The sequence below is a fragment of the Pectinophora gossypiella genome, chromosome 12 (genome assembly GCF_024362695.1).
Source record: "Pectinophora gossypiella chromosome 12, ilPecGoss1.1, whole genome shotgun sequence".
Lineage (NCBI taxonomy): Eukaryota > Metazoa > Arthropoda > Insecta > Lepidoptera > Gelechiidae > Pectinophora > Pectinophora gossypiella.
In genome coordinates this window covers 11,330,203-11,356,592 of record NC_065415.1, presented here as the reverse complement: position 1 = coordinate 11,356,592, position 26,390 = coordinate 11,330,203, and the positions used below count along the sequence as shown (strand labels likewise).

The following is a 26,390-nucleotide window of genomic DNA, read 5'->3' as shown; positions in this document are numbered from 1 at the left end:
ATAAACAAAACACTAACTTATAAAATTTGTACAATTTAATCGATACAGACAATAATTTGAAAAGGAATAGTGTACCATTTAGGTAATAAAATACGTTCTGAGTATTTACAAATGATCTAGCTAGTATTACTTGATAGTAAACGTATCTCTTGGAAAACTTTGATAATTTGTAATACTATAGCTTGGTAACTTAAGTAAGTATACAGTTGTGTAAACGCCACATCCATGCCGTAATGTAGTAACTCATTCTAACTTATAATATCTCTTCAACACTTTCCAAATGTGTCAAAATAAATGCCATTCGAGTCTAAACCATAACTACAATGTACCACATTCATTAAATGAATTTCCACATCCTATTACGTTGAATCTGTTACTTTTAATATGATTCTCAACATTCTACATTAAGTTGCCAAGCTTTAAGCATCACACAATAAATGATTTTTGTATCTGAAGTCATTTGTCAAGAAAACATGGTCAACTGAACAGAATAATTCATCATAATGTAAATTGTAAATAATATACTCGAAATAACATTAAAGTTGTCAAGTTTAGAGTCTATTATGGAATAACAAGTTTGTCTTCTGACTTTCTTAACTACGTCTAAAGTGTTTTTTGTGTGTAAGGAAACATATTTAAATTAATAAAATACTACTTTTATTTATGAAAGTTAGGGGAAGACTAGGATAGAGTGTGAGGCATTAAAAAAATATGGTTCATATTATTAATTCGGGAACAAAGTTAATAAAAAAATATTTCCTCCCTTACCTATTAACGGTTTATCGGATCAAAGGGCAAAATTGCTACAAGTTTCTACTACAAAATTGTGAAGCACTGTGACAGTAAAATAATTGACAAATTGGAAAAAGCTACGAAGATCAAATAGAAACGAGACAAGTTCATGAAAAGACTATACTTTAGACTTATTTATTAAGACGGAGTAAAAACCTGCAATAAATACGTAGTGCTAATGTCGTCTTATAATACGTAAACTCAAGTTTACAGTGCTTAGCATAGAATAGAAATCACAATTTCTCTAACTAGCTTGTATAAGTACTAAAAGTGTACTTTTATGTCTAAACCTCTAATAATTAAATACCACAGTAGTAGTCCTTTTCTGCACTTTACACATTCACAACCACATTACAAAAGTTTGCCGTATTCTTCGTTGTGAACACACACTACTGGCAACCGTGATGAAAATATAACTACGATAATACACGGGTGGATCTCAGAGAAGGCAATGGCCCCGATTCCTGTAGACACCTCCTAATTTTACTTTTAAGTTGTACCTGTCATTTTCTTATCCGTCGAAAAGGAAAGGGACGGGTAATTGACAAGCATAAAATTTATGGAACATCAATAAAATTAGATGCTGTCTACAGGAATTAGCACCAGTATCATACGGGTCAACGCAAACATATCATAGATTCTTTTGTCTTTGCAAATATGCAGTTAGAACTTAAGTTTTTAAAGATTCATGCACTTTGCACACAACTAGTAGTGGCTTACATAAGTTCGCTTACTTAGACTTACGCGTGGTATAATAAAACAAGGTATGCTCGTATGAAAAGCCGCCATTGCTAATCGTTTGATAACGTAAGTGTTAAATGAGTGTTACCATTACATTGGTACCTGTCTCCAACATTCATGTTATTATTGAAAATAAAGCGAATTACTGTCTAACGTACTTAAAAACTATCACTTGATACATAAGTATATAAAAAACATTAAAACAGTAAGTAAATATTTTACTAAAACTTCAAAATTGACTTGAAAATTAAATTAAAAACATTAGTCGTTGCTAACCTTGAAATGTTAGCTGTCACTTTCGAGCATACGTGGTTTTATTATACCATGCGCCTACGTATGTTCTAACTAGATATTTGCAAAATCACACAATATGTTAGGATATTTTTGCGTCGACGCGAATGATATTGACTTCCAGTGCTCAGAGCTGGACCACCGCGAATTACGAACTAAATTACGCTCCTTCGTTTGATATAATTATTCAAAACTTTGCGCCAATTGTAAAATTAAGGAAGATCATAAGGATTACACAGTCATTGGATTCCAAAGCACCCTGTTGTTAGGCCTTATTCAAAAGGAACATACACAAAATAAAATACTACGCGGCAATTCGACATGGCACCTAAAACAGAACAGACAACAATATATTCGATAAACACAAGATTTAACAGTTTCACATCTCACAGCCCAAGGCGGGAAATAAGAATAATACCTACAACGATATTAAAGTATACAATCAATTCCAATAAACTGAATAAAAAAGTCTCACCGTACGGTTCTCATTAAATTCGACCTTAGAGTCGTAATAAATATGTTTCCCAAATAGAGGGAAACTCCAAAGTCTCGCACTTGGGTCTAATCAACCCTAAAGCACTAACGCCCCAATCTGTAGCAGCGACTGTCATTCCACAGCCTTTATAGCGATAATTTTCACAGGAATATATTTTTTGAAACGATTTATTTTATGATAAGGAAGCCGTGAACGCTCGCTAGGAACTTGTCGAAGTTGTCTTGGAACCTGATTTTGTGTAGGCGAACGCCGTCGAATATGACTCCATTGGTTAGCATCCCGAATGCCTCTTCTAGGCGGGGTACGTTCGCGGGGTCGTTGACCGCGAACGCTTCGATCAGCTGTCTGGCTAGCCCCTCTAGTAGCGCTGGTTTCACACAAGTCAGGGAGTAAATAGCTGCTCCGGCGGCGGGTATAGAGTCCGGCGGTATTTCCATCTTGATTATCAACATTAGAAGTAACTCTGCTAGAGTTAGCAGTGCCATGGCGTAGGGGTTGTCGTCGCCTTGATTGCGGACTTTGTTGGCGATCCCTACGATCGTGTCGCAACATAGCGTGGACACGTCGCACGATACTGCCGTTAGACCGACTCGAAGGGCGCCTATCACCATAGTGAATTCTTCTATCGGTAGATTAGTGATCTGTAAATAAGAGTTTATATGAGACACGCAATGTTTAGAAGTTCGCTTATGTACACATGTATACTTAAACTCACTCATGTGGTCCTTAAAGGGGTGGAAAGCCACTTTTCGTAAGGATGTCTTTCTCTATTCAAAATCAAACAGCGAAGGGAAAATATCTATAAGTATAACCGAGTAGTACCATAGATATTTTTTTGTTTTGGTTTTCCTGAAGGGTAAGGCAAAGGGAACTATGCCCATACAGCCATGTCTTACGTATTTTTTTCCTTGATGATTAATGAAATGATGAAAAGGTGATGATGATGAAACCTAAGCCCCCACCCTCGGAGTAGACTCCTACTCCGAACCCCAAACGAATTAACTCAAAAGTCCGCATAAACTTTCGAGTTATGAAGCGGCTTCTTGCCACGAAGCGAAAATAGGCAGATACAGTTTGTTTATTGTATACTCCGATATAATAACACTTGCGAATGTCTTCCGACTAACTTAATGCGATCATTAACCACAAAACACCACTTCGTATTAATTATTTAGATTATTCAATGAAGAAAGCAACTGTCCCGTTCCCGTTTCCCGCCAAAAAGCCAGTACCATAGATATCAGTAACTCCGCCCCACAGAAATTCGTATTGGACGCCGAGCTAGATTTGCGTCACCCCCTCTGGGTCTTACTTCAGTCCGAATGGTTGTAAGCCAGAGCGCGAGAAGTAAGGAGGAGCGCGCACGAAATGTCTATCTCGCTCGCACTTACGCGGTAAGGCAGCACACGGTAAAAAATATGTTTTTGTATGGAGTGTCCGGGGTGTGATAGTACAGTAAAGTTACCTGGTCGGCGCCAAAGTTGTCCAGGTCACGTATCATGCGGTACATGTGCGCGGCCAGCGTGGGCAGCGTAAGCAGCGACGGCGTCACGAGCGGGAGCAGCATGCGCAGGCCGCGAGCGCACGTCGTGTCCACGCTGCGGTCCGATCCGCAACGCGAGATGCTGCAGATTAGCTCCATCAGCGCGCAGATGTCCTGTCGACACCAATATACAAGAGATTACAGAATAAACCGAGGGGGGACGCGGGGGCAGCACGTAACCATAACAATCAGAGCCGCTACATGCGCGGACGACCGCCATTTTTGTTTAACTTATACGCCAGAGACTATACAGAAGTATTATTTTAAAAAGTTGGTACAAAACTGACCTCGTAAGCCTCTTCTTCGGCATCTTGTGGGATGCTGGATATCTTCCCCTGGTTCCACCTCATGTAGACCTCGAATGTCGTGTTGCAGATCTCCAGAAACCTGGAACGGTTCAACGAATAACAAAATTGTATTCGTATAAAACACGGGCATATAGCGTATTGGTATTGCGTGGGGGTATTTTGCGTTGGGGCATACTTAATGTTTTGGATAGATGGCGTAAAACATAGCTGGCAAGGGGTGGGTTAATTGTAAATACTATACACCTCTGGCTACCCTTTCGAGGATACAGGCGATACATGTATGAAAATTGGAACACAAAATTATTCTCTACGAAATAAATGATTGATTTAAACATCTTTTGCCGTTTAGGACATTGTGAATTAAATCAGTAGTTAAAATACAAATAAAAGATGGATCTGTATTACAAATAAGCTGAACCGTTTGTCTGTCGCTTGTGGTGGTCAAATTGTCTTTAAATATGATGTTCTTTGTACAATAAACTATTAAATAAATAAAAGTATAAAACATACTTGGTGACATTTTGTGGTTGTACAGAGTTGAGCATACGTTTGGTACTCTTGGTGAGAAGGTTGATAGAAGGCAGGACCACGCCGGGGTAGTTGTGGTACTTGAATATGATTCCCGGTATCTTCTCTAAGGCACCCATTAACATCATGAACTGTTCGTCCATTGTTCCAACCTGAAACGGAACAAAGGTCTCAAAATTTACGGACGATAAATCGATCTTCGCGGTTCACGACGCCACCTGTGCTAATCCTGATGAGTTAGCATGAGATTCTGTATCAGTTTAAGTAACGCTGATTAAATCCAAGGGTTTTCCAAGTTATGTATAAAATGTAAAAAAAAATATATGGATGCTATACCCAAAACCTCGATCACGGCGGATAATTGGTATCACGTGGCTTCCAGAATTTGTTTCTTCAAGGTTAATGGCAATAGTCTCGCCCTGTTACGTGGGACTCAAACAATTCTGGACTCAGTTTGGGTGTATATCTGAGGTATATAGGGTGTTAGTGACATCGTAACGAATACTGAGGGGGATGATTCAGACCATGATTCTGAGTTAATCAAGTAGAATTTTCCGTGGCAAAAGTATGGAACTGACAACTTAGAATCATGGTCTGAATAGTCGCATAATGTTTTCACTAACACCTTTTTTTTTTTTTTTTGACGTGACTTATTGTAGATTTGCCGCAGATGGCATTAACTACTTGGCCGGACAAATGGGGAGCGCTGAAGGCTCTCACCCGGTACAACGTTTAAGACAACAGGCCTGAGGGTGCCCAGTTGGGCGCGAACCTCGGCTCAGGGCGTCGTCTGAGAGGAAAAATATTTGAAAGAATTAATCGACCCTAGTGGGTCGATAGCGATAAGCGCTGAATGAGGGAAATCGTCGACCACGCCGGCGGGGTCGGTATTTCACTAACACCCTATATACCCTATATGCATCGTATATTCTATACACCTCTAGCTATTTCCTAGCTTTCTTTAGATATTTTTTTTTCTAGCTTTTTTTGCTTTTCTTTTGTACAATTGGATTTAGGCTAGTTTAGCTTTGCTGTAAGTCCATTGCATGCCGTTGTCACCTATAATTAGGGTAACAATTACTATGTCATTTTATGAAGATCTTTACTGTAAGAGACTTGTTGTCGACTCTGTTGGTGACCTTTAATAAATAAAATAAATAAATATAATAATATGATATGAGCGTGATGTTATGTTACGTTATGTTTGCAACTTCGCTAAGGCCCCAGGTATGATAAGATATTCGTTGCGTGTATGTATTACCTCATGTACGCCTTCAGTGACGCCGATGAAGCAGTCGAGTGTGTCGGCGAGCATGTTGCGTACTGGCTCCGTGTCAGACTCCATGTTGAGAATGTTCAGCAGCTTCTCTTGCAGCGCCACTGTGCTTGATAGCAGCCGGTTGCGGGCTTCACCTGTTCAAATTAAAACTTAGATAATGTTCTTCGATGATGTGAAAATTAAAAAATTGCTGTCAAATGAAAAAGTGCTGGAAAGAGTTGAAGAAAAGAGAACCATATTGAAGACTATAGAGAACCGGAGAGGAAATATGATTGGCCACCTGATACGACACGATTAATTTATAACAAACATTATAGAAGGAAAAATTGAAGGGAAGGGAGGAAGGGGTAGACCTAGGATAACATTTATGAAACAAATAAAAGAGAAGGTGCAAGTCGTGTCGTATCGGGAGGTGAAGGTTTTGGCGGGAAGATGAAAGGAATGGCTATAGAGGGTTACTCCACCGACAAGAGCGCAGCTCTTAAATAGAGAGAGAGAGAGTTTGTCGTTATAATATCTTTAATTTTACTGAAAAGCCTTAAATATATGACAATTTGTTTCCCTTGTAAATGTGAAGTCAATAAAGTGTCAATTCATTCCTTCATTCGTTAGAGTGTACCTTCAGCGTACGTGGCGGCGATAGCGAAGGCCCTGTGCAGTTCCTTGCGCAGCTCGCCCGGCAGGTTACTCCCCGTCGCTTCCCACGCCACCAGCGCCAGGAACTCTTCGCACGTTGCTAAAGGATTCTCCCTGTAATATACAGGGTGTTAGCGCCATCGTAACGAAAACTTTAAGGGATGAGTCAGACTATGATACTGGGTTGATATCAAGTGGAATTTCCAAAAGTATGGAATTGAAAATAATTTATTTATTTATTTATTTATTTAAAAGACGAGCACAACAGTTAACAAATAATAATAATTAAAAAAAACACTAAAATTTTCATGAATTTCCCAACAGGAAATTCCACTTGATATTAACTCAGAATCATGGTCTGATTCACCACCCTCGGCATTCGTTACGTTGTCTCTAACACCTGTATACACAGAATTTAGTTACACTAGCTGTTTTCCCTGTTTCGTGATGATTTTTATTGCAGATGTTGAATAAGCTCCTAATGTGTAAAAGCTGCAAAATGGAATCTTAATTCGTGCATTATTTCTGGCGAGATTAGCGAACAAACCCGGAAAAGCTCAGTTGTATCGAAGATAAAAATTGTCTACTCTGGTCAGAATATATCTGAGGTCAGAATGCTTGCCTTCAACTTTGGAGGTTGTTGCTCCGAACCTTGGTAAAACAGCATTGGAGTAGATTCGGTTTGATCAATTTACTTTCAAAGATCAATGTGTTAAATCCATCACTTCTTTAAAACATTATGGATTTGATGTTATGGTTTCATAGGTAATGTTGTTAAGAATCATTGAAATATTGATTCTTGAACCGTCAAGACCTTTCATCCGGTTATATTTATTTTTTTATCGAGGCTTGAGCCACTCTTGGTGGTTATGCCAGCCTCATAGTTTACAACGTTTAATGATCAAACCATCACTTTATAAAATATCAATACTACAGCACTACACCATGTATTGTTATTCCTAAGAGCCGGTTGTAAAGAAAGATAAAAAACTCCGGCTAAGGTTGCATTTTAAACGGTCTAGACTGGATGAGATAGTAATACAATAATAAGCAAAGCAAGAACATGCGCGCACCCGAGGCAGTAACCGTGACAGAGTTGAACAGTGGGAGTATGGGAGACGCACTTGTGCTGCGAGTGAGCGAGCGTGGTGAGCAGGTGCAGCGCCTGCGTGGCCGCCACGGGCTGCGCGGCCAGGTGCCGCAGGCAGCAGCCGGCGCGGGCGCCCAGCCGGGACACCACCCACGACACGCCGCGCGACCCGCGCCCGAACGCGCACTCCAGGATCGGGGACATCTGCCCACATCACAAACATGCAATCAACATCACACCAACACGCCGTTAAGAGAGTTTCGGGGCTGTTTCTTGTTTGACGTGTCTTGTAGTACAAGGTCATGGAAGTTGTACATGATCGACAAATCTGGAAAGACCTCCACCTACAAGAGCATAGCTCTTATGAATGATTAGTCATAATTGTAATCTCTGACGTGACTTGTTGTAGGTTTGCCTTAGATTGCATTAACTACTTCACCGGATAAATAGGGAGAGCTGAGGGCTCTCACCCGGCAAAATAATTAAGACACTCGCCTGAAGGTAGCCAGTTGGGCGCGAACCTCTGTTCAGGGCTGAGAGGATTATATTTGAAAGAATTAATCGACCGTAGTGAGCCCATAACGATAAGCGCTGAATGAGGGAAATCGTCGAACACACCGGTGGGGTCGGTATCGGGGTCCTGAAGTGTTCGTTGTTGCGAGTTGATTGGCCTCTAAGGTTAGAGTAATCCAGTCATCATGATCGTGTAATACGTCGATCGTAGTTTCGGGGCGGGTAGCTAAAGTTTGTATAAGGGTTGAAATGCATCTGGCCGCACCACGTCTCACTTTCCAATGCTTCCTTCTCTGTCACTCAGAACCGTCGTTTGCTAGAGCAAGATTGCGACAGCACGCGGCAGAACCGACGAAGCGGACGGAGTACGGTCGCACTTCCACTATTCATCTTACTCTAGCAAATGACGGTTCTGAGTGACAGAAAAGGACAGAAGCTTGACGTAAAACTGGGCCGTGTCGCACTTACATTTGTAGCGTACGGGTACATACAAAGTAGGTTATAAAAACATGCCCTATCCCGGAATCCTCTCAATAACCGCGCGTGGCGTAATCAGATGGAACCACGAAGAAAAAAAAAAGAAGTACGATCATGTCGCTAAGGAAAATTAACCATTGTTTAGAAATTAGAAAGAAAGTCATCACCAGTAGCTAATAAAACTTTTTAGTCATAATACCTATCTATCACGCATGACGTAAAAATAAACTTTAAACAAACATACCTCAGAATACATAAGCGGGGGAGGCATCAAGTAGGAGTTGGCCCATATCTTGAGCAGCCAGGATATCGTGGCCGACAGTTCTGGGCTGAACACGGTGCCCAGACCCGCCTCCAGCGCGGCGCACTCCCACGCGCTTATACGGAGGATTTCACCTATCAACCTGGAACATCGTAAAATCATTATTATTATTATCAACTCAGGCAGACAGTTTTTTATATATTTTTTTCACTGATAAGTGCCTGTATTCGACTATTCAGTAGTTGTGTTTTTCTTTCTGTTTTATGGTAATTGTCCAATTTGTTTTTCAAGGTGTTGCCTGTAGATGCGGAGACCAAGTCCTGCGGCAGCCCGTTCCACGCTGCTACTACTCTGTTAGTCAGAAAGTGCTTATGGGGGTTGTTGTTTGAAAAAATTACGTTAGTGTTAGAAAAGAATCGATCGGCCTAATCTCGACTGATACATCACTATACTACAACACTGGCTTCTGTACTTTGACAGATCTAATTCGTACCGCGCATTAAACATAACATAAACTCACGACTATAGGGAGGGTAGTTAGATGTACATCCATCACAAGATAAACTAAGTACCCACACCTTACTGAGCTTTCTAAAAGACAAGTTATGATTAGGGCTTTTTGGCGGGAACGGTAACGGGACAGTTGCTTTCTTCATTGAATAATCTAAATAATTAATACGGAGTGGTGTTTTGTGGTTAATGATCGCATTAAGTTAGTCAGAAGACATCGCGACAGTGTTATTATATCGGAGTATTCAATAAATAAAGTGTATCTGCCTATTTTCGCTTCGTGCCAAGAAGCCGCTTCATAACTCGATAGTTTATGCGGACTTTTGAGTTAATTCGTTTGGGGTTCGGAGTAGGAGTCTACTCCGAGGATGGGGGCTTAGGTTTCATCATCATCACCTTTCATCATTTCATTAATCATCAAGAAAAAAATACGTAAGACCCATGTCTTACAGCCATCTGTATGGGCATAGTTCCCTTTGCCTTACCCTTCGGAACAAAAGAAAAGTTATGATTATTAATTAGCTTCCCGACTCCAAGGGCTTTTTGGCGGGAAACGGGAACGGGACAGTTGCTTTCTTCATTGAATAATCTAAATAATTAATACGAAGTGGTGTTTTATGGTTAATGATCGCATTAAGTTAGTCGGAAGACATTCGCGAGTGTTATTATATCGGAGTATTCAATAAATAAAGTGTATCTGCCTATTTTCGCTTCGTGCCAAAAAGCCGCTTCATAACTTGAAAGTTTATGCGGACTTTTGAGTTAATTCGTTTGGGGTTCGGAGTAGGAGTCTACTTCGAGGGTGGGGGCTTAGGTTTCATCATCATCACCTTTTATCATTTCATTAATCATCAAGAAAAAAATACGTAAGACATGGCTGTATGGGCATAGTTCCTTTTGCCTTACCCTTCGGGGAAAACCAAAACAAAAAAAGTTATGATTAATTAGCTTCCCGACCCCAATGGGGTTCGAAATTCAAACTTATGACACAAAATTATAATACAAAAGCTATGCTAAACATATTAATGTAAATTATACTGATAACATTCTTACAATTCGAATTGAGGTTTTCAATAGAAGTCAATGAAGTGTGTTATTATTATGCAAAAACACGTCCAAAATATTACGCCTTTATTCTCTTTCAATACATATTTATAAAAAAGTCATGAATTACTTATGAGACTGGAATATTTTGGGAGTTTATTTTTGTGCACTATACAATTGTAAAATTCTGTCTAGGCTGTATTGTAACTGCCCGATTGTGTATTTATAATAGGTGAAAGATAAACGATGAAATATCGGCTTCGAACAATAGACGCAGCGAATGTTATATACGTATATTATACGAGATAAACGTCGATATAAAGAGTTCCGTACTGGGCTGATATATCAAAATCAAAAGAGATTTATTGCAATTGTACAGTACAAAAAAAGATGTAATAGGTACATTATAAAAAAGAAAAAAAATACAGTTCTTAGGTACAATTTAACCCAATCAAACGTACAACATTACATAGGTATGTACTTAAATATTACAATATTAAAATTTTATTCAGTCAATCGAGTATGTAAATTAATAACCCTGGCGAACAACGTCTACGTATTTTTGCGAGAATTCGTTATGGCAACAATTTAAGTATAAGGGCTGATACCGAAATAGAAACAAGCTAAATATATACAGACATAAATTCACACCAGTGATCCCCAATGGGGTGAACAGAGCCACAAATAATAGAAGAACCCTTGCATCCGCCATTTAATACGAAGTCCTGAGATGGATATGACGAACCATATGGTGACAAGTAATCATCAATTTAAAAAAATAGCGAGGTTCATCATGTTAGAAAAGACAACTCCCTACCGCTTTTGCTCACTTCAGTTTTTAGTTTTCCTTTTACCTGTTTTGTGCTTGTCTGCGCAATAAATTATTTATTCATTCATTAATTCTCAAAAGAATATATTATGTTGTTTATTCGTACGAATTTTCTCTTGGCACAACACAAATATATTTATAGGTAGGTTTACCTGAACTGCTAGATAATACGTTAAAGTTCAATAATAACCCTGACCCCAGGGTTGGTTGGTCATCGACATATAACCATAAAATAGGAATAATACTACGTATAGAACGGCAACTCTCCGCTCCCTACCAGCGTCTGAGCTAGGTTTCCCTACCCCCCCTCGGACATAGTTTAGTCTTCAATTGTTTGGCGTTAAACGTCACACACACAGATGCGCGTGTACGATAACGTCAATGTGTGCTGTCTGTGTAAAACGAGGTTGTTTTTATAAAGCGGGGTGTGCCATTAATATAAACGAATATAAAAGAATAACAGAAGAAGAACATCTTACTTGAGTACAGGGTCAACGTTTTCAGTACTAGTACTCTCCCCGACCAGGTACCGGAGTGAGGCGTCTACATTCGCATTCTCCACTAGACTGTAGTGCATTATCTCTGGTGGAATCATAACCAGCTCGCCTTCCACGCAGTCGATTGCTAGGAAATGACCTGGGGAGAAAAATGCGTCTCATAAACTTACATAAACATAAAGACATAATTGTAAACACTTTTCACAGCAAACGAAGTAACCACGTATTTACATGAGTAAGTCCTAAAAAGAAAATTAACCTGAAATCCTAAAAAAAAATATTCTGACGAGTTTGTTTACGCTCTTCTTAGATAGATAAAACACTTTATTGAGCACAATGGACACAAAATATAAAGATAAGGACAACATATACAGAAAAACAAGCGGCCTTATTACTCATGCAGCAATTTCACCAATTTTAGCAATCACCTGATTGTCCGAATGTAAGATGATCCGTGCTTCGGAACGCACGTTAAGCCGTTGGTTCCGTTGGCTACTTACTGATGTAAGTAAGTAGTCTTAACATGAGTCATGTCAGGGGGCCCTCTTGGCGGCTCAATAGTAAACCCTGACACCAGGGTTGCTGAGGTTGGTACTCGACCTCACAACCCACACGAGAGAAGAAGCCATCATTTCATTTTCAGCAATTTTCTTCTTCTATCGTTTGGGCAATAAGTAGTTACTGATGTAAGTACGTAGTCGTTACATGAGCCATGTCAGGGGCCTTCGGCGGCTCAAAAATCCACACGATAGAAGAACAGAGTAAACAAACTCGCCAGGATATTTTTTTGACGTGACTTGGCTGGACAAATGGGGAGCGCTGAGGAATCTCGTCCGAAGAGTATTGAAGCTATCGATAATATTGTTTTTCTTTTTTTATATTATATCGATAGGCAACAGACTACATACGAGAGAAGAAGAATGAAACTAACCGGTAATCATGAGAATCCAGTGCAAATCTTCGAATAACCTGACTAATTGTTCCCCGCCGCTCATCGGCAGCTTGCCCATATGCATCAGTTGTAGCTGACCCTCCAACCTGCAATGACATCACGATGTAAAGAAACAAAGAATTCATACACACATGAAGTCAGGCCCATAATAAATAAGGTAAAGGACATTACCCTAGTTAAGATTACATAATTTGTGTTACCTTTGTGAAGAGAAAATAAAGATTTATTTTATACATATAATAGCTGTTACCCGCGACTTCATTCACGTGAAACCCAACTATTAAAACCATAGAAATTTCATACAAACTTTATCATCCCATTTTAACCCTTAGGGGTCGAATTTCGCAAAATCCTGTCTTAGTGAGCACCCGCGTCTTAAAAGGAACCCCTATTCAAAATTTGATACTCTTAACACTTGTAGTTTCTAAGTTTTCGTGATGAGTGAGACCTTTCGCTTTTATACAGGGTGTTAGTGACATCGTAACGGAAACTTATGGGGATAAGTGAAATTTTCTGTCGGAAAATTTTCCACCAACAGGTTTTCCACACACTATAGATAAACAATGAAGATGGACTTTAAGTGCCCACTAACATAAATAATCATAACATAATACCTCTTGCTCCTATCCTGAAGCAATGTGAAGAGGACATGCGAGCAGTGCGCAGGCGCCTTCCTAGCGATGGCGCCGATGGTCAGCAGCACGTTGGCATGCTGCTTCCGCTCGTCTTCCTCTATGTCGTCCTTTATATCGTCGCCGCATCCGTCGTTGCTCTCTGTGCCTCTGTTGGAGTGAACACATTTAGAACCTGTTCTACTTTACATAAGCTTATAAGCCCCGCAAGTTAATATTGCGATGGAACCTTGTCACAATACACAAGTAGTACAACAAGTAGTAGTACAAGTAGTAGTACAAGTAGTAGTACAAGTAGTAGTACAACTATATTCCCAATAGAGGAAGTCAGAAGTACATCCATTGCAAGATGAACTAAGTACTCATGCTTCACCGAGCTTTTCCCCCAACCAACATGATAGATGGTGAGAATGTTCGCGCACGTTTACGGCTAAGATCGACGCAACAGCCGTATAAAGGTAAATGCGCACCTAGACGTGCCGCACGCGCCGATGTCATCGAATTTTGCGGCGAAATGCGGGTCGTGCGTGCGGCGCGGAAAGATGCACCTTAAGAGACTATCAAAATCTAAATGGGTCGTGCACTAGGTTCAAAACAAATTATGAACTTCTGATTACTAAATAAAGACAGATCTAAAACTAACGAAAACATTTTTTTTTTCTTTTTGACAGCAGCAGCAGCGTCCTGGCGATGTTGGCTAGCAGGTTGGACTGTGTGTACATGTCTCGCTGCTATGCTATTGCTGGGGGTGTGGCAAGGCGGTGAGTCGCGGCTCAACTCTGCCGTATTTAATTATATTTCCTTGTTCTACTAACCTAGTATATAAGTTTTGTTATTAACAAATTATGAGTCCTAGTAACTTGAATAAAGAATTTAATTTAATTTTAATTTTTTTAATTTGACTTATTTAGGAATTTTAGTCAAGAAAAACGTAATAATAAGCCCGACATTTTATCACGATTTCTATGACGTCACAATGTGCTTTTTCGTACAAATTCCATAGAAATTTCGTGTTTTGACGTTTAGTAAAAAGTAGTGGGAAACTAGCATATTTAAGGTAGTAGAAGTTGCTGTAGCCGAACACGGCATGTAGGACTATCTTCTTCTTCTATAGTGTGGGTAGTGAGGTGGAGTACCAACCTCATCAACCCTGGTGTCAGGGACTATGTAGGACTATTATTATTTTCTTAGATGGTGAGCAATCTATAATCGCGCCAACTGTGCAAGTCCGGTACCGGCAATCAAACCGGTGATCCCCGTTTTTCAAAGCTGATGATAATAAAAAAAAATACAAACCTTGTCCCGTCTGGCGGCGCTAGTCTGCACTGTAGGTAGGTATTGAAGACTTCTATACAAGGATTCATTAGTGTTTCATTTGAATATCCATCTGAGTCATGCACCAAGGAGCTCCAAGTGTGCAAGAACTTATTTAGAGATTCACGCCATACTGTGTCATCATTTACCTACAAAATACTGTTTTTATGAGTGAAAATGTTTGACAAAAATAAATTATGTTATATGGAAAATAAGTGTTTGAATTGTAATGTCATAAGTGTATAAATATTGAATTAACATAGTAATAAATGCAAATCTAACTTCAAACAAGATTTTGTAAATCATAAGCAGTGATTGGATATTCTTTTTAGTTTTAAGATGTCACTTCCATACTTTTGTTACCATACTTCATATTTTATAAAGTTATTCAGTTTGGATATTCAATCACTGATTATAACTGTAAACTTTACAAATAATAAATAAGTTATACATACCCCTTCCTCTATAACTGCACCTCTAATACAATGACAAGTTAATCTAGTCAGATTTTCCAAAAACGCCGGTGGTGTACTAGCTACCATAGCAGGCGAGAAAAACTGTACCAATTTTCGGTAAATATCAGAAATACCCAACATTTCCCGTTCTACTGGCTGAATGTAAGCCATCATATTCAAGAAACTATTTACATAATTCTCTAAATACTGTTGTTTTAGGTTACCAAACAGCACTACACCGCATAAACTGGCCAGTTGCACCAGACAAGTGAGAGATGGGTTAGCTAATTCAGGATTAGACCGGACGTACATGTGGATCTCAAAAAATAAAGCTATCAGTTCCGGTTGCATCATTGTGTCTCTCCAATTAAGACTCAGACGTAAAGCTGGTGTGTCACTTTCGAAAATAGCCTCAAATGCACCAATCAACCGTTTGGATAGAAGAGGAGATACGCGGCTCCAGCATAGTACAGTCTCAACAATAGTCAGTAGTTGTTTGGTCAAAGCTGCCTGTTCTCCTTCTGGACGGTGGCCTGATCGGACAATTTGTTCTAGTACTCCAACCGTAAACCTAAATATCCTCTTCAAATCTAAAGCTTCAAAAGACTTCTTCAATCGGAAATGTACTTCCCAGATCATCCCCACATCAGCTGACTTCACAGTTATAGCATACTCCTGCATGATAGCCAATATAAGTGAGCAAGCCAACTTCTGCTGATTGATTGTGGAACTGAGAATTATCTTCTCTAACTCTGTCAGTAAAGCCTTTCTCTCTCTCCCTCCATCATCTACACTGCCTCTCTTAATAATAATTGCAATTGTCTGAAAATAACACAAATATTCAAATACTTTTTAAGAGATGATTAGAAATTTTTAAATGTTAGTAATAGTAAGCTACAGTGGCTATGGAGTTGAACATCAACTTTCAACCACTTATAAGACAATCTTATAGTACATCCAGTTAGTGAATGTATTGTAAAGTATTATTTACCTGCAAAAGCTTCTCTCGCAAGAATGGTGCTGTATCCTTTCTCAAAAGATAATTCAGTAGATATTCCCTCAAAGATGAAACATCACTCTCTGAGAGCAAGCTCCATTCCCTAATGAGAGCTGACTTCAGCAACCCAGCTGCTTCAAATAGTACATAGTCTGACGAAGACTTTTCTAAAATTTCTCTACATAAAGCATATGGGTTCTTTGTGGTCCTAAATTGAAGGAACACACTTTCTGCTTGATGCCGCTGCTCTGATGACACCAAATTCGGTGGTGCCTGTGAAGATAAATGTTACTACATATATCAAAATACACAATGCCTGGCAGCAGAGATAGATAAAACACTGCCAATCAAAAAGCTGACCTAAATACGCATAGAAAAACTTTCAAATCTTTTCGTCCTTATGTGACAAAATTACATGTATCTAATTCAGTGTTGCCGATCTGTGGGGAATTCCCCAAACTGCGGGGAAAGCAAAGCTGATTGGGGAATGTGTGGGGAGAGCTTCAATTCGGGGAAAATGCGGGGATTTTAAGTATGAACACAAATACGCGATATTTAACATCAAATTTCTGCTAGTCTTGATTGATTTCCCTGATAGCCTTTTATTCCGTAAGTTGAACTTCTCAGAATTCGACTTGAACGTGAATGATACTGCCGATATTTACTGGAGCAAAGTATTTAAATTAAAAAATTAAAATACGTAATAAGTCTACTGCTTGTATTACCGTTCTCTAACGCATCTGTAGAGCGCAAGTTTAGTGTTTTAAATCAGAAATCAGAATCATTTATTCAACGTAATTATCATGGATAAACTTGTTGAAGGTCAATGTAACATTTTTGAATTTACGTCATTTCGCAAGGTGTTATGGCTGAGGAGAAGAAATGACAAGAAACTGCAACAGCAACACATCTTTTAAAAACCAATGAGGATATACATTACAAGTTATTTAATAACTAGAGGAACACATTCAATACCAGACATTTTTATCATTTAGGTAGTCATTAATCTTATAATAAGCTTTTTTACATAAAGTAAGCTTCACGTGAGCTTTAAATTAATTTTCTGACAAATTTAAAATATTATCTGGTATTTTATTGTAAAAACGTATACATAACCCCAAAAAAGATGAATTTAATTTACTTAATCTAGAATTTTGAATAGCAATTTTACGTTTATTTCTTGTATTGTAAGTATGCCTTTCACAGTTTCTCGGAAGGAGAGATAAGTTTTTACGTACATACATAATGTTTTCATATATATATTGACTTGCGACCGTCAGTATATTTATTTCTTTAAACAGCTCCCTCAAAGAGTCCCGACAACGCAGCTTATAAATAGCGCGAACTGCTCTTTTTTGAATGATGAAAATAGTTTCTACATCAGCGGCTCGACCCCACAGCAAAATACCGTAAGACATTATGCTGTGGAAGTAGCTGAAGTAGACAAGTCTAGCAGTGGGTACATCTGTGAGTTGTCGGATCCTTCTGACGGCATATGCTGCTGAACTTAGCTTGCCCGCTAGTGATACAATATGTGGGCCCCATTGAAGTTTTGAATCTACAGTAATTCCTAAGAAAACTGTGTGTTCAACAAAATCTAGTTTCTCGTCGTTAATTTGAATGTTATTATTTACTTTCTTTACGTTTGGTAGAACAAGTTTAATACACTTCGTTTTCTTAGCATTTAGAACTAGGTTATTTACTGTAAACCAACTTAGAACCTGCGACACAGCGCTGTTTGCTTCGTCAAATTCCTCTAACTTTCTGTCGATTTTAAATATAAGAGAAGTGTCATCCGCGAACAGCACAATGTCAGCTTGGTTCTGTACTACATAAGGTAAATCATTTATGTACACTAAAAAAAGAAACGGACCCAAAATGGATCCTTGAGGAACTCCCATTTGAACATGAGAGCCCGAAGAAGTTGTACTATTGATTTGTACCTTTTGTATCCTACCACCTAGATATGAATTTAACAAACTGAGAGCTCCATTATTTAGTCCATAGTGCCTCAATTTCAAAAGCAAGGTCTCGTGATCCACGCAGTCGAACGCCTTAGACAAGTCACAGAATACTCCTACGGCATTTTGCGACTTCTCCCAAGCATCGAAAATGTGTCGAACAAATGTCACACTCGCGTCTGTTGTAGACCGACCCTTAGTAAAACCAAACTGCTGGCTGTGGAGTAAGTTATTTAAATTAAAATGACATAGCAGTTGGTCGAGAACAATTTTCTCGAAAATTTTACTAAGTACTGGTAGAATAGAAACCGGTCTATAATTCGTGGGGTCTGATTTTGTGCCCGATTTAAAAAGAGGTATAACTTTACTGATTTTCATTAAATTTGGAAAAGTGCCATTTTCAACACTCATATTAAAAATGTAAGCTAGATATGGTGCTAAGATATCAATAACAGAGCTCATCAATTTGACAGACAATCCCCATAAATCTTTCGAGGTTTTAAGTTTCAGCTGTTTGAATACTTTAACAATACTACTCGGATTAACGCGTTTAAAATCAAATAATTCAGTGCAAGCAGTAACATTACTTTTTAATAATATATCAGCTTGAACAGGAGAGGACCTGAGAGATTCTGTAGTTTTTACAGGGATGTTCGTGAAGAATTTATCAAAAACTTCAGCTACATCTTTATCTTGTTTTACTAACCCAGTGCCCGATTCTATATTGTATTCTAATTCACGCGGTTTAGAAGCCTTTGTTTCACTATTTATTACTTGCCAAACTGCCTTTATTTTATTATCCGCGGTCTTTATTTTACTACTAATATGCATCTGTTTGGCTGTATAACACACTCTTCGAAATATTTTAGAATAATTTTTGACGTAGCTTTTGAAACTATCAGCGTGTGTATACGTTTTTTCCTCATATAAAGAATAAAGAGTATTTCTACTTTTGCGAATGCCTACGGTAGCCCAGTCACTGAACTTGAATGATTGACTGTTGATAACTACCTTTTGAGGAAAATTATTTTCAAATTCTTTATGGATAATAGTGAAGAAATCCCTGTAAAAATCGTCAGGATTGTCTGTATCAAAGTTTGGACAAGGTAAGTTACTAATAAGACTATTTCGATATTTCTCTATCCGATTATCAGTGATGGGTCGAGTACTAAATTTAATTTTTTGCACATTTTTAAGTACTGGAAAACTAACCAACTGCCCACTGTGATCAGACTTAAAACAGTTAAGGATACTGTTATCTTGGAAATCACAATTGCAAAAAATGTTATCTAAACATGAGGCAGTTGTTTCTGTAATTCTAGTTGGCTCCATAAATATATTAACAAGGTTAAAAGATGTAAACAAACTTAGAAATCTAGTTGTAATTGAATCTACTTCATATAAATCAACGTTAAAATCTCCACACACTATAATGGATTTATTACTTTTGGATATGACCTTCAGTACATTTTCCATCACTGATTCAAAAACTGTGAAGTTAGCACTGTATGGGGGTCTGTATACGGCCACAACAATATGTTTCTCTGTTTCTATACATGAAATCTCCATAGTGCCCTCTAAAAAAAAATCTAAAGACAGAAAATAGAAACAAACTTAATACCGACACAGTGGTAGCTTTGATGGCTACTCGAGAGGGAATAAAGAGAGAAGGGGGCAGTTTAAAATTTAATCCGAGTTCTAAAATGTTGCACAAAAAAGTTTGGCGCGAAAAAAATGTGTAGTTTTTTTTTTAATTTTTGTCATGTTTTAATAAATAAAAAATAAACTTAAAAGAACGGCCGCCGAGAAAATGCATTTCTGACTGGTTGATTCAATAAACAATGTAACTTTGGATGCATGTATTTGTATTTGCCGATGGTATTTGCTCTTCAACGTAACGAAAAATATAATTAGAAAATATAGATATTAAAAAGAAGTTTACAGTGAATGTGACACTAGTGATATCTGACATACGTCAGAAATGCATTCTCACAGAGACCGACTTTACCTACATTTTTGGTTGTTTTATTTCTGTGGGGAATATGTGGGGAATTATCATTTTTCTTTCCCCAAACGTGGGGAATTTCGACAATGCGTTTGGGGATTTTAGCAAATTACTGTCGGCAACACTGATCTAATTATGAAATTGCATCGAGCTTTTGTCTTACCATTAGCATTTGGGCAGCTGCCTCCAATGTTTGTATGGCCGAGTTATCCATTGTCTCCGCAAATTTCAGCGTAAATTACGGAAAAAAGATGAATTAGAAATCACGCATGTACAGTTTCTTTGTCGTAACATCAATTAAGCTTTTCAGGAAGTCACTTAAATATTGAAAAAGCAGTCAAAATTATTCTGAAATTTTCAGAAATTTTACGTCGCCCATCACGATGACAACCAAATTGGCACAGATTAAAAAATAACAGATGATTTTGTGTGTTGAGTATTGACTAGGGCAACACTAAATTTCTAAACATAATAATTTTTACTTTAGTGCTGAAAACTAAAGTGGTTTTTCCCTTGCTTAATAAGTTGCATTAAAAAAATGTTATTTTGATTTAAAGTTCAACTAATTCGATAAACGGATACGATAACGGATTCGATATATCGAATCCCATTAACTCTGGAAACATATTTCCAAATAAAAAATACCATCGTGGCACTTTTAAAATCTCAAAATATTAGATGGGATTTGATTTCAACTTTGAAAAAGAGAAAGAAAAAGATTAATATAAAGGTTCTTCTATTTTCAGTAACTTTATCTAAGCCACATGACCAACATGTAATAATATATGATGTATTCCGGTAAACCGAGGTTTACTTGTGGTTTCCTTCTAGTCTAGCATTACATATCATTGTGAGGCTTATACAAATATAGATACTGTAGTAAATACCAAGAAAAATACTTGTACTTACCAAGAACAAGATCATTGTACATATACTTACTTTCCTACTTAATAGCTATCATACAATGTAGTTAATACAAACAGCTAACAAATTAATATTAGCACCTGATCGTGGTTAATCCAGCGAATAATGTAGCTGTAGCTGTTGTCCGCGTACTCTCCATAGCACAGAGGATATGAGTAAGTAGACATCGACGAATATAAATGTTAGGTCGTCTAGCTATACCTATATGTAGTGTTATGATCTTCATGATATGGGCTATAAACTGTTACAAATAACACTAGTATTACAGTTGTGCTGGTATACATTAATAGTTATCTTTATGTTTGTTTCAATTATTCCTGCATTAATATAATAATTGAATGTACAAATACCTAGTTATAAAAATATTGTTATACTTATTGTAAATTATTTTAACTTCAATTACTCGTATTAGTAACTCGCTCTGTAAACGTATCCTCTCGTTTGACGTGAGATGTCAACTGTCAACTCGAGGATTCGCAGTCTGGAGTTAGCGCCAAAACGTACGGCTTTGTTATTGATAATGTTAAAATTATATTTCTATTTAATAAAAGATTTACTTGTTATACTAATATAAAGTTATTATTTATACGACAAATCCCTTCCCTGAGTTGTAGTCTTACAATTCAGAAGTGGGATCAGCACCGGTTTTGAAACATCGGTGTATTCTCGCCCACAAAAAGAGTGTAAGTAATCTGCAAATAGTACTGTAAACATCTCTGTACTGTTATATATTTCAATATTAGTTGGTAGTAGTGGTAGAATAGTGCAGAGTGACTATTCTTGTAAAGAGTACATGTATGTAACACTTATAGGTTATAAAAAAAAAAAGAGAAAATATGTTAATAGTTATTAGGTTTTCCATTATTTTTTTTCTTTTCCTTTTAATTTAAAAAACATCATAAATAATTACATTATTGTGTATGAAAGTGATACATGGAAAATATAACAATGTTATACTACAAGACTATTTATATTTATGTACATTTGGTATGGTTACCTTACTACCACAATTGGCTACGTGTTTATTTGACTATATGCACCTATCCTTTAATGAAAAAAATATAATAATACTAAGAGTGTGTTGTTAATACAATATTTTCTTTCGAGGAACAATGTTGATGAGTCACGGTGAAAGTTCTGACCTGGCTGGTATGCCCGATCATCCATGGGTAGCAATGATGGAGTCTGGACACAGGATGCCTACAGTGAGAGTGCTCACCCCGCTGTCATGTCACAGAGATAGTCTAACCCCAGCGGAAAGAGATGGGTGCTGCAACTATGGTCAGCATAGTGCGTTGGCAACCCCGTTCAAGAGCAAGGTATTTTGACACTCCACAAGAGCAGCGGAGACAGATCCAGATATGGCAAGTTACACAGCTTCTTAACTGACTTCAAATTCATTAATGAAAGAAAGACCATTGCAAAGACCAAACAGACCGAACAAGTTGACAAAGTTACAGACTTTTGAGCCTCTATTGAATGGCATTGCACTATATTTCTTGGATTGTGTATTGCATTTAGGCAGTTTGTATACTTAAGTTTGAAAATATATAATTTTATGTTACTTACTCTAGCAAGTTAATTTAAGTAGACTTATGCTATCATGGTTTATCTTATGATATTACGCTTCAGTCACACATAAAGATGCACCAGTAAATAAAATACTTACCTATTTTCATACATTAGTAGACTAAATGAAATACATTTACTGTTGATTCCAAATATATAATTAGGTTATATTCTATATGCTAAAACAGGCTTCTAGCATTAATATGTGTGATAAATAATATTCAAAACATTCAACAAGAAAAAAAAAAACTAGACTGAATAAATTTAAATTAAGACTAATATTTAAAATAAGATTAAGACCTAATTATGTGTCTAACATATCAAAAGCCATTCATCATATTCATTCTTATTGGTAGAAAAGAAAAAGAAAATGTTTTTTACAAGTCCTTCAGATTTATTATTATAGGGTTTAGTTTTCAAAGTAGGTACTTTACTTACATGCCTACACTTTTAATAGTATTCAAATGCATTTAACCACGAAGGTTGTTAAAAATAATATAATAATAATTTAATTCTTGAACTTTCATAACATTCATGATAAAAATAATGTACACTCACCTTATTTTTTAGCACTATTGAAGTTATTCTCATGGTTTATTTTATTGACTTTTTGCATAGGTTATTTGAATTTTGTCACCAAATTATTTATTGTGCTATAATGGTACTTTAACCAGTTGAAATAATAATGTCAGGCACATTATAAAAAAAAAAATAATAATAATAGAAGAAATGTTGAGACTTTTAGTTAGTATGTGTCTACCAATACAGCCTTTGTGGTGACTAGTTACTAACCTATATAGTACAAGTATCAGGATACCTAGGCTAAGTATATCTTTAAGTACAGGCTAATCTCGAGAACTTTCGAATAAATTTGTGCGTGGCACTTGTCATAGTCTTCACGTCTGCTAGAAAGTTACCACCAGTAAAATAGAAACAAAATGTGCCTAGGGGAAGCCAGGTAGAGTGGCTAGTAGTTTATAATAAATGACGCGAAGTAAGAGTGTCTTGTAACTAATCAAAATGTTGTTTCAACTTGAATGTTCTGGATTATTCACAATCATAGTGACGTAAACCTAATTAAAAGAATCTCAGCTTCTTATAATTACAGTTAAGTAACATCAACATGTATGATGTGGTTACTACCGGTAGATACTTCAATTAATGCGACTACTGTTAGTTTATTATTCGTAATAACGTACCTAGCGATATCCCGATACTATTGAGTTAGTGTAATTCCATGATCTCTGTCTACCCCAATGTGGCCTTACGTATTATACATTATAAAGCGATCTAATCTCTTTGATTAAACGCCTGTTGTGTGTCTTATGATTATCGATTTCTGCTACTTCTTCTTATATCGTGTGGGTTGTGAGGTGAATTACCAACCTCATCAACCCTGGTGTTAGGGTTATTATTGGGCCGTCAAGGGCCCTTGACATGACTCATGTAACGACTGCTTACTTACATTGGTAAGCAGTAACTGGGACCAACGGTTTATCTTTCTTTCCGACAATTGGGTGGTTAGCCTGTGGCGTCCTAACTAAACTAGGGATCGCAAGGTGGGTTTTGTGATGTGTCCCCACAGGGATTCGGACCCGGGACCAACCTCAACCTCTGGATCATGGAGGCCGATTTCTGCTTATTATCAATGTTCTCTATTTTGCTAGTACTTAAAAACACTAATATACCTATCTTAAACGTTGTATGTAATACTATCCACTGCAAGATAGTTATGAGGCGGTATACCAAAAATTTAAGACTTATAAATACAATATGTTATCTAGCCGTCAGACCAATATTTTTTATGTGATCGAAAGGTTTGATGTTATAAATTGCGGTTAAATACCTAAGGAATATTATCCAAATAAGCACTTAAGTTTGAGGGCATTTTAGTGATTCAAAAACGAACTCGTAATGATTATAAAAAAAGGGAGCTATTAGAATGTATGGTAAACCTGGAATGCAACAATATATGGATACAATACAATTACTCGTTATTGAACCAAAACAAGACTTATCAATACGCGGCAATTGGCGACCTTATCGATATAATAATAATAATTTCTTATATGTGTATAAATCGTAAATGATGATATTAGTCGATTAAGTTTAACGTAATACCTATCACATAATAATTACTCGAATATGCGACAGAAGAATATGTGTAGGTACCTAGTATTATATTTATTTGTATGTTTCATAAACATAACTAGCGAAAAGTGGGTATTTGCATACTATACATTATTTATCAGGGATTCCCAATATTTGTATTATTACAGTTATTACAATCATACTTCAACTTCAACTTTATGGTTAATGGCAACCGGTTACAATCATACTTATTAGGATACAATTATTTACACTTGTTTTATCAAATTACAATGACAGCTACTTATCGACCACTACTTTCGGACGGCGATATAATTCACCACTTAACATTATTAATTAGACCAGAGCTTTGTTCGAATGAGGCTCGGTTAGACGTGTGTACTTGGTTCATCATACGACGGCTCCCAACTAATTGGGAATATAATCTTAATTCAGTTCTCTTTATTTTAGTTGTATAGCGAGATATAGACGAACATAATAATATGCTTACGACAGCGATTATTCGAGTAGGTTCCGTGAAACCTACAGGTTTCACAGAAAAGCCAAAAGGGGTACCCATAATTATTTGTTTTGGCTGCCATTAAATACTATAGTTCAGTATTGGATGCCACACCAGCAGTGTTGCCGACAGTAATTTGCTAAAATCCCCAAACGCATTGTCGAAATTCCCCACGTTTGGGGAAAGAAAAATGATAATTCCCCACATATTCCCCACAGAAATAAAACAACCAAAAATGTAGGTAAAGTCGGTCTCTGTGAGAATGCATTTCTGACGTATGTCAGATATCACTAGTGTCACATTCACTGTAAACTTCTTTTTAATATCTATATTTTCTAATTATATTTTTCGTTACGTTGAAGAGCAAATACCATCGGCAAATACAAATACATGCATCCAAAGTTACATTGTTTATTGAATCAACCAGTCAGAAATGCATTTTCTCGGCGGCCGTTCTTTTAAGTTTATTTTTTATTTATTAAAACATGACAAAAATTAAAAAAAAAACTACACATTTTTTTCGCGCCAAACTTTTTTGTGCAACATTTTAGAACTCGGATTAAATTTTAAACTGCCCCCTTCTCTCTTTATTCCCTCTCGAGTAGCCATCAAAGCTACCACTGTGTCGGTATTAAGTTTGTTTCTATTTTCTGTCTTTAGATTTTTTTTTAGAGGGCACTATGGAGATTTCATGTATAGAAACAGAGAAACATATTGTTGTGGCCGTATACAGACCCCCATACAGTGCTAACTTCACAGTTTTTGAATCAGTGATGGAAAATGTACTGAAGGTCATATCCAAAAGTAATAAATCCATTATAGTGTGTGGAGATTTTAACGTTGATTTATATGAAGTAGATTCAATTACAACTAGATTTCTAAGTTTGTTTACATCTTTTAACCTTGTTAATATATTTATGGAGCCAACTAGAATTACAGAAACAACTGCCTCATGTTTAGATAACATTTTTTGCAATTGTGATTTCCAAGATAACAGTATCCTTAACTGTTTTAAGTCTGATCACAGTGGGCAGTTGGTTAGTTTTCCAGTACTTAAAAATGTGCAAAAAATTAAATTTAGTACTCGACCCATCACTGATAATCGGATAGAGAAATATCGAAATAGTCTTATTAGTA

The 26,390-nt window shown here is 37.2% G+C and overlaps 1 protein-coding gene across 2 annotated transcripts; it reads right to left on the bottom strand.

Annotated features, from left to right (window-relative positions):
• Window positions 1-17: 17 nt before the first annotated feature.
• Window positions 18-20,542, bottom strand: LOC126371199 (exportin-4-like). Of its 2 annotated transcripts, none has more exons than XM_050016447.1 (15): window positions 20,316-20,542; window positions 16,181-16,459; window positions 15,190-16,011; window positions 14,717-14,883; window positions 13,403-13,570; window positions 12,768-12,874; window positions 11,819-11,975; window positions 8,939-9,098; window positions 7,688-7,908; window positions 6,598-6,728; window positions 5,961-6,112; window positions 4,682-4,851; window positions 4,151-4,250; window positions 3,786-3,977; window positions 18-2,961 (listed from the first exon to the last, which is right to left on the bottom strand). In XM_050016447.1, exons 1-15 carry the CDS (start codon window positions 20,364-20,366, stop codon window positions 2,488-2,490), a joined length of 3,351 nt encoding a protein of 1,116 aa, XP_049872404.1. In that variant the 5' UTR covers window positions 20,367-20,542; the 3' UTR covers window positions 18-2,487. The 2 variants fall into 2 exon arrangements, with proteins under 2 accessions (XP_049872404.1, XP_049872405.1); XM_050016448.1 differs by having other exon boundaries at window positions 7,739-7,908.
• Window positions 20,543-26,390: the final 5,848 nt, after the last annotated feature.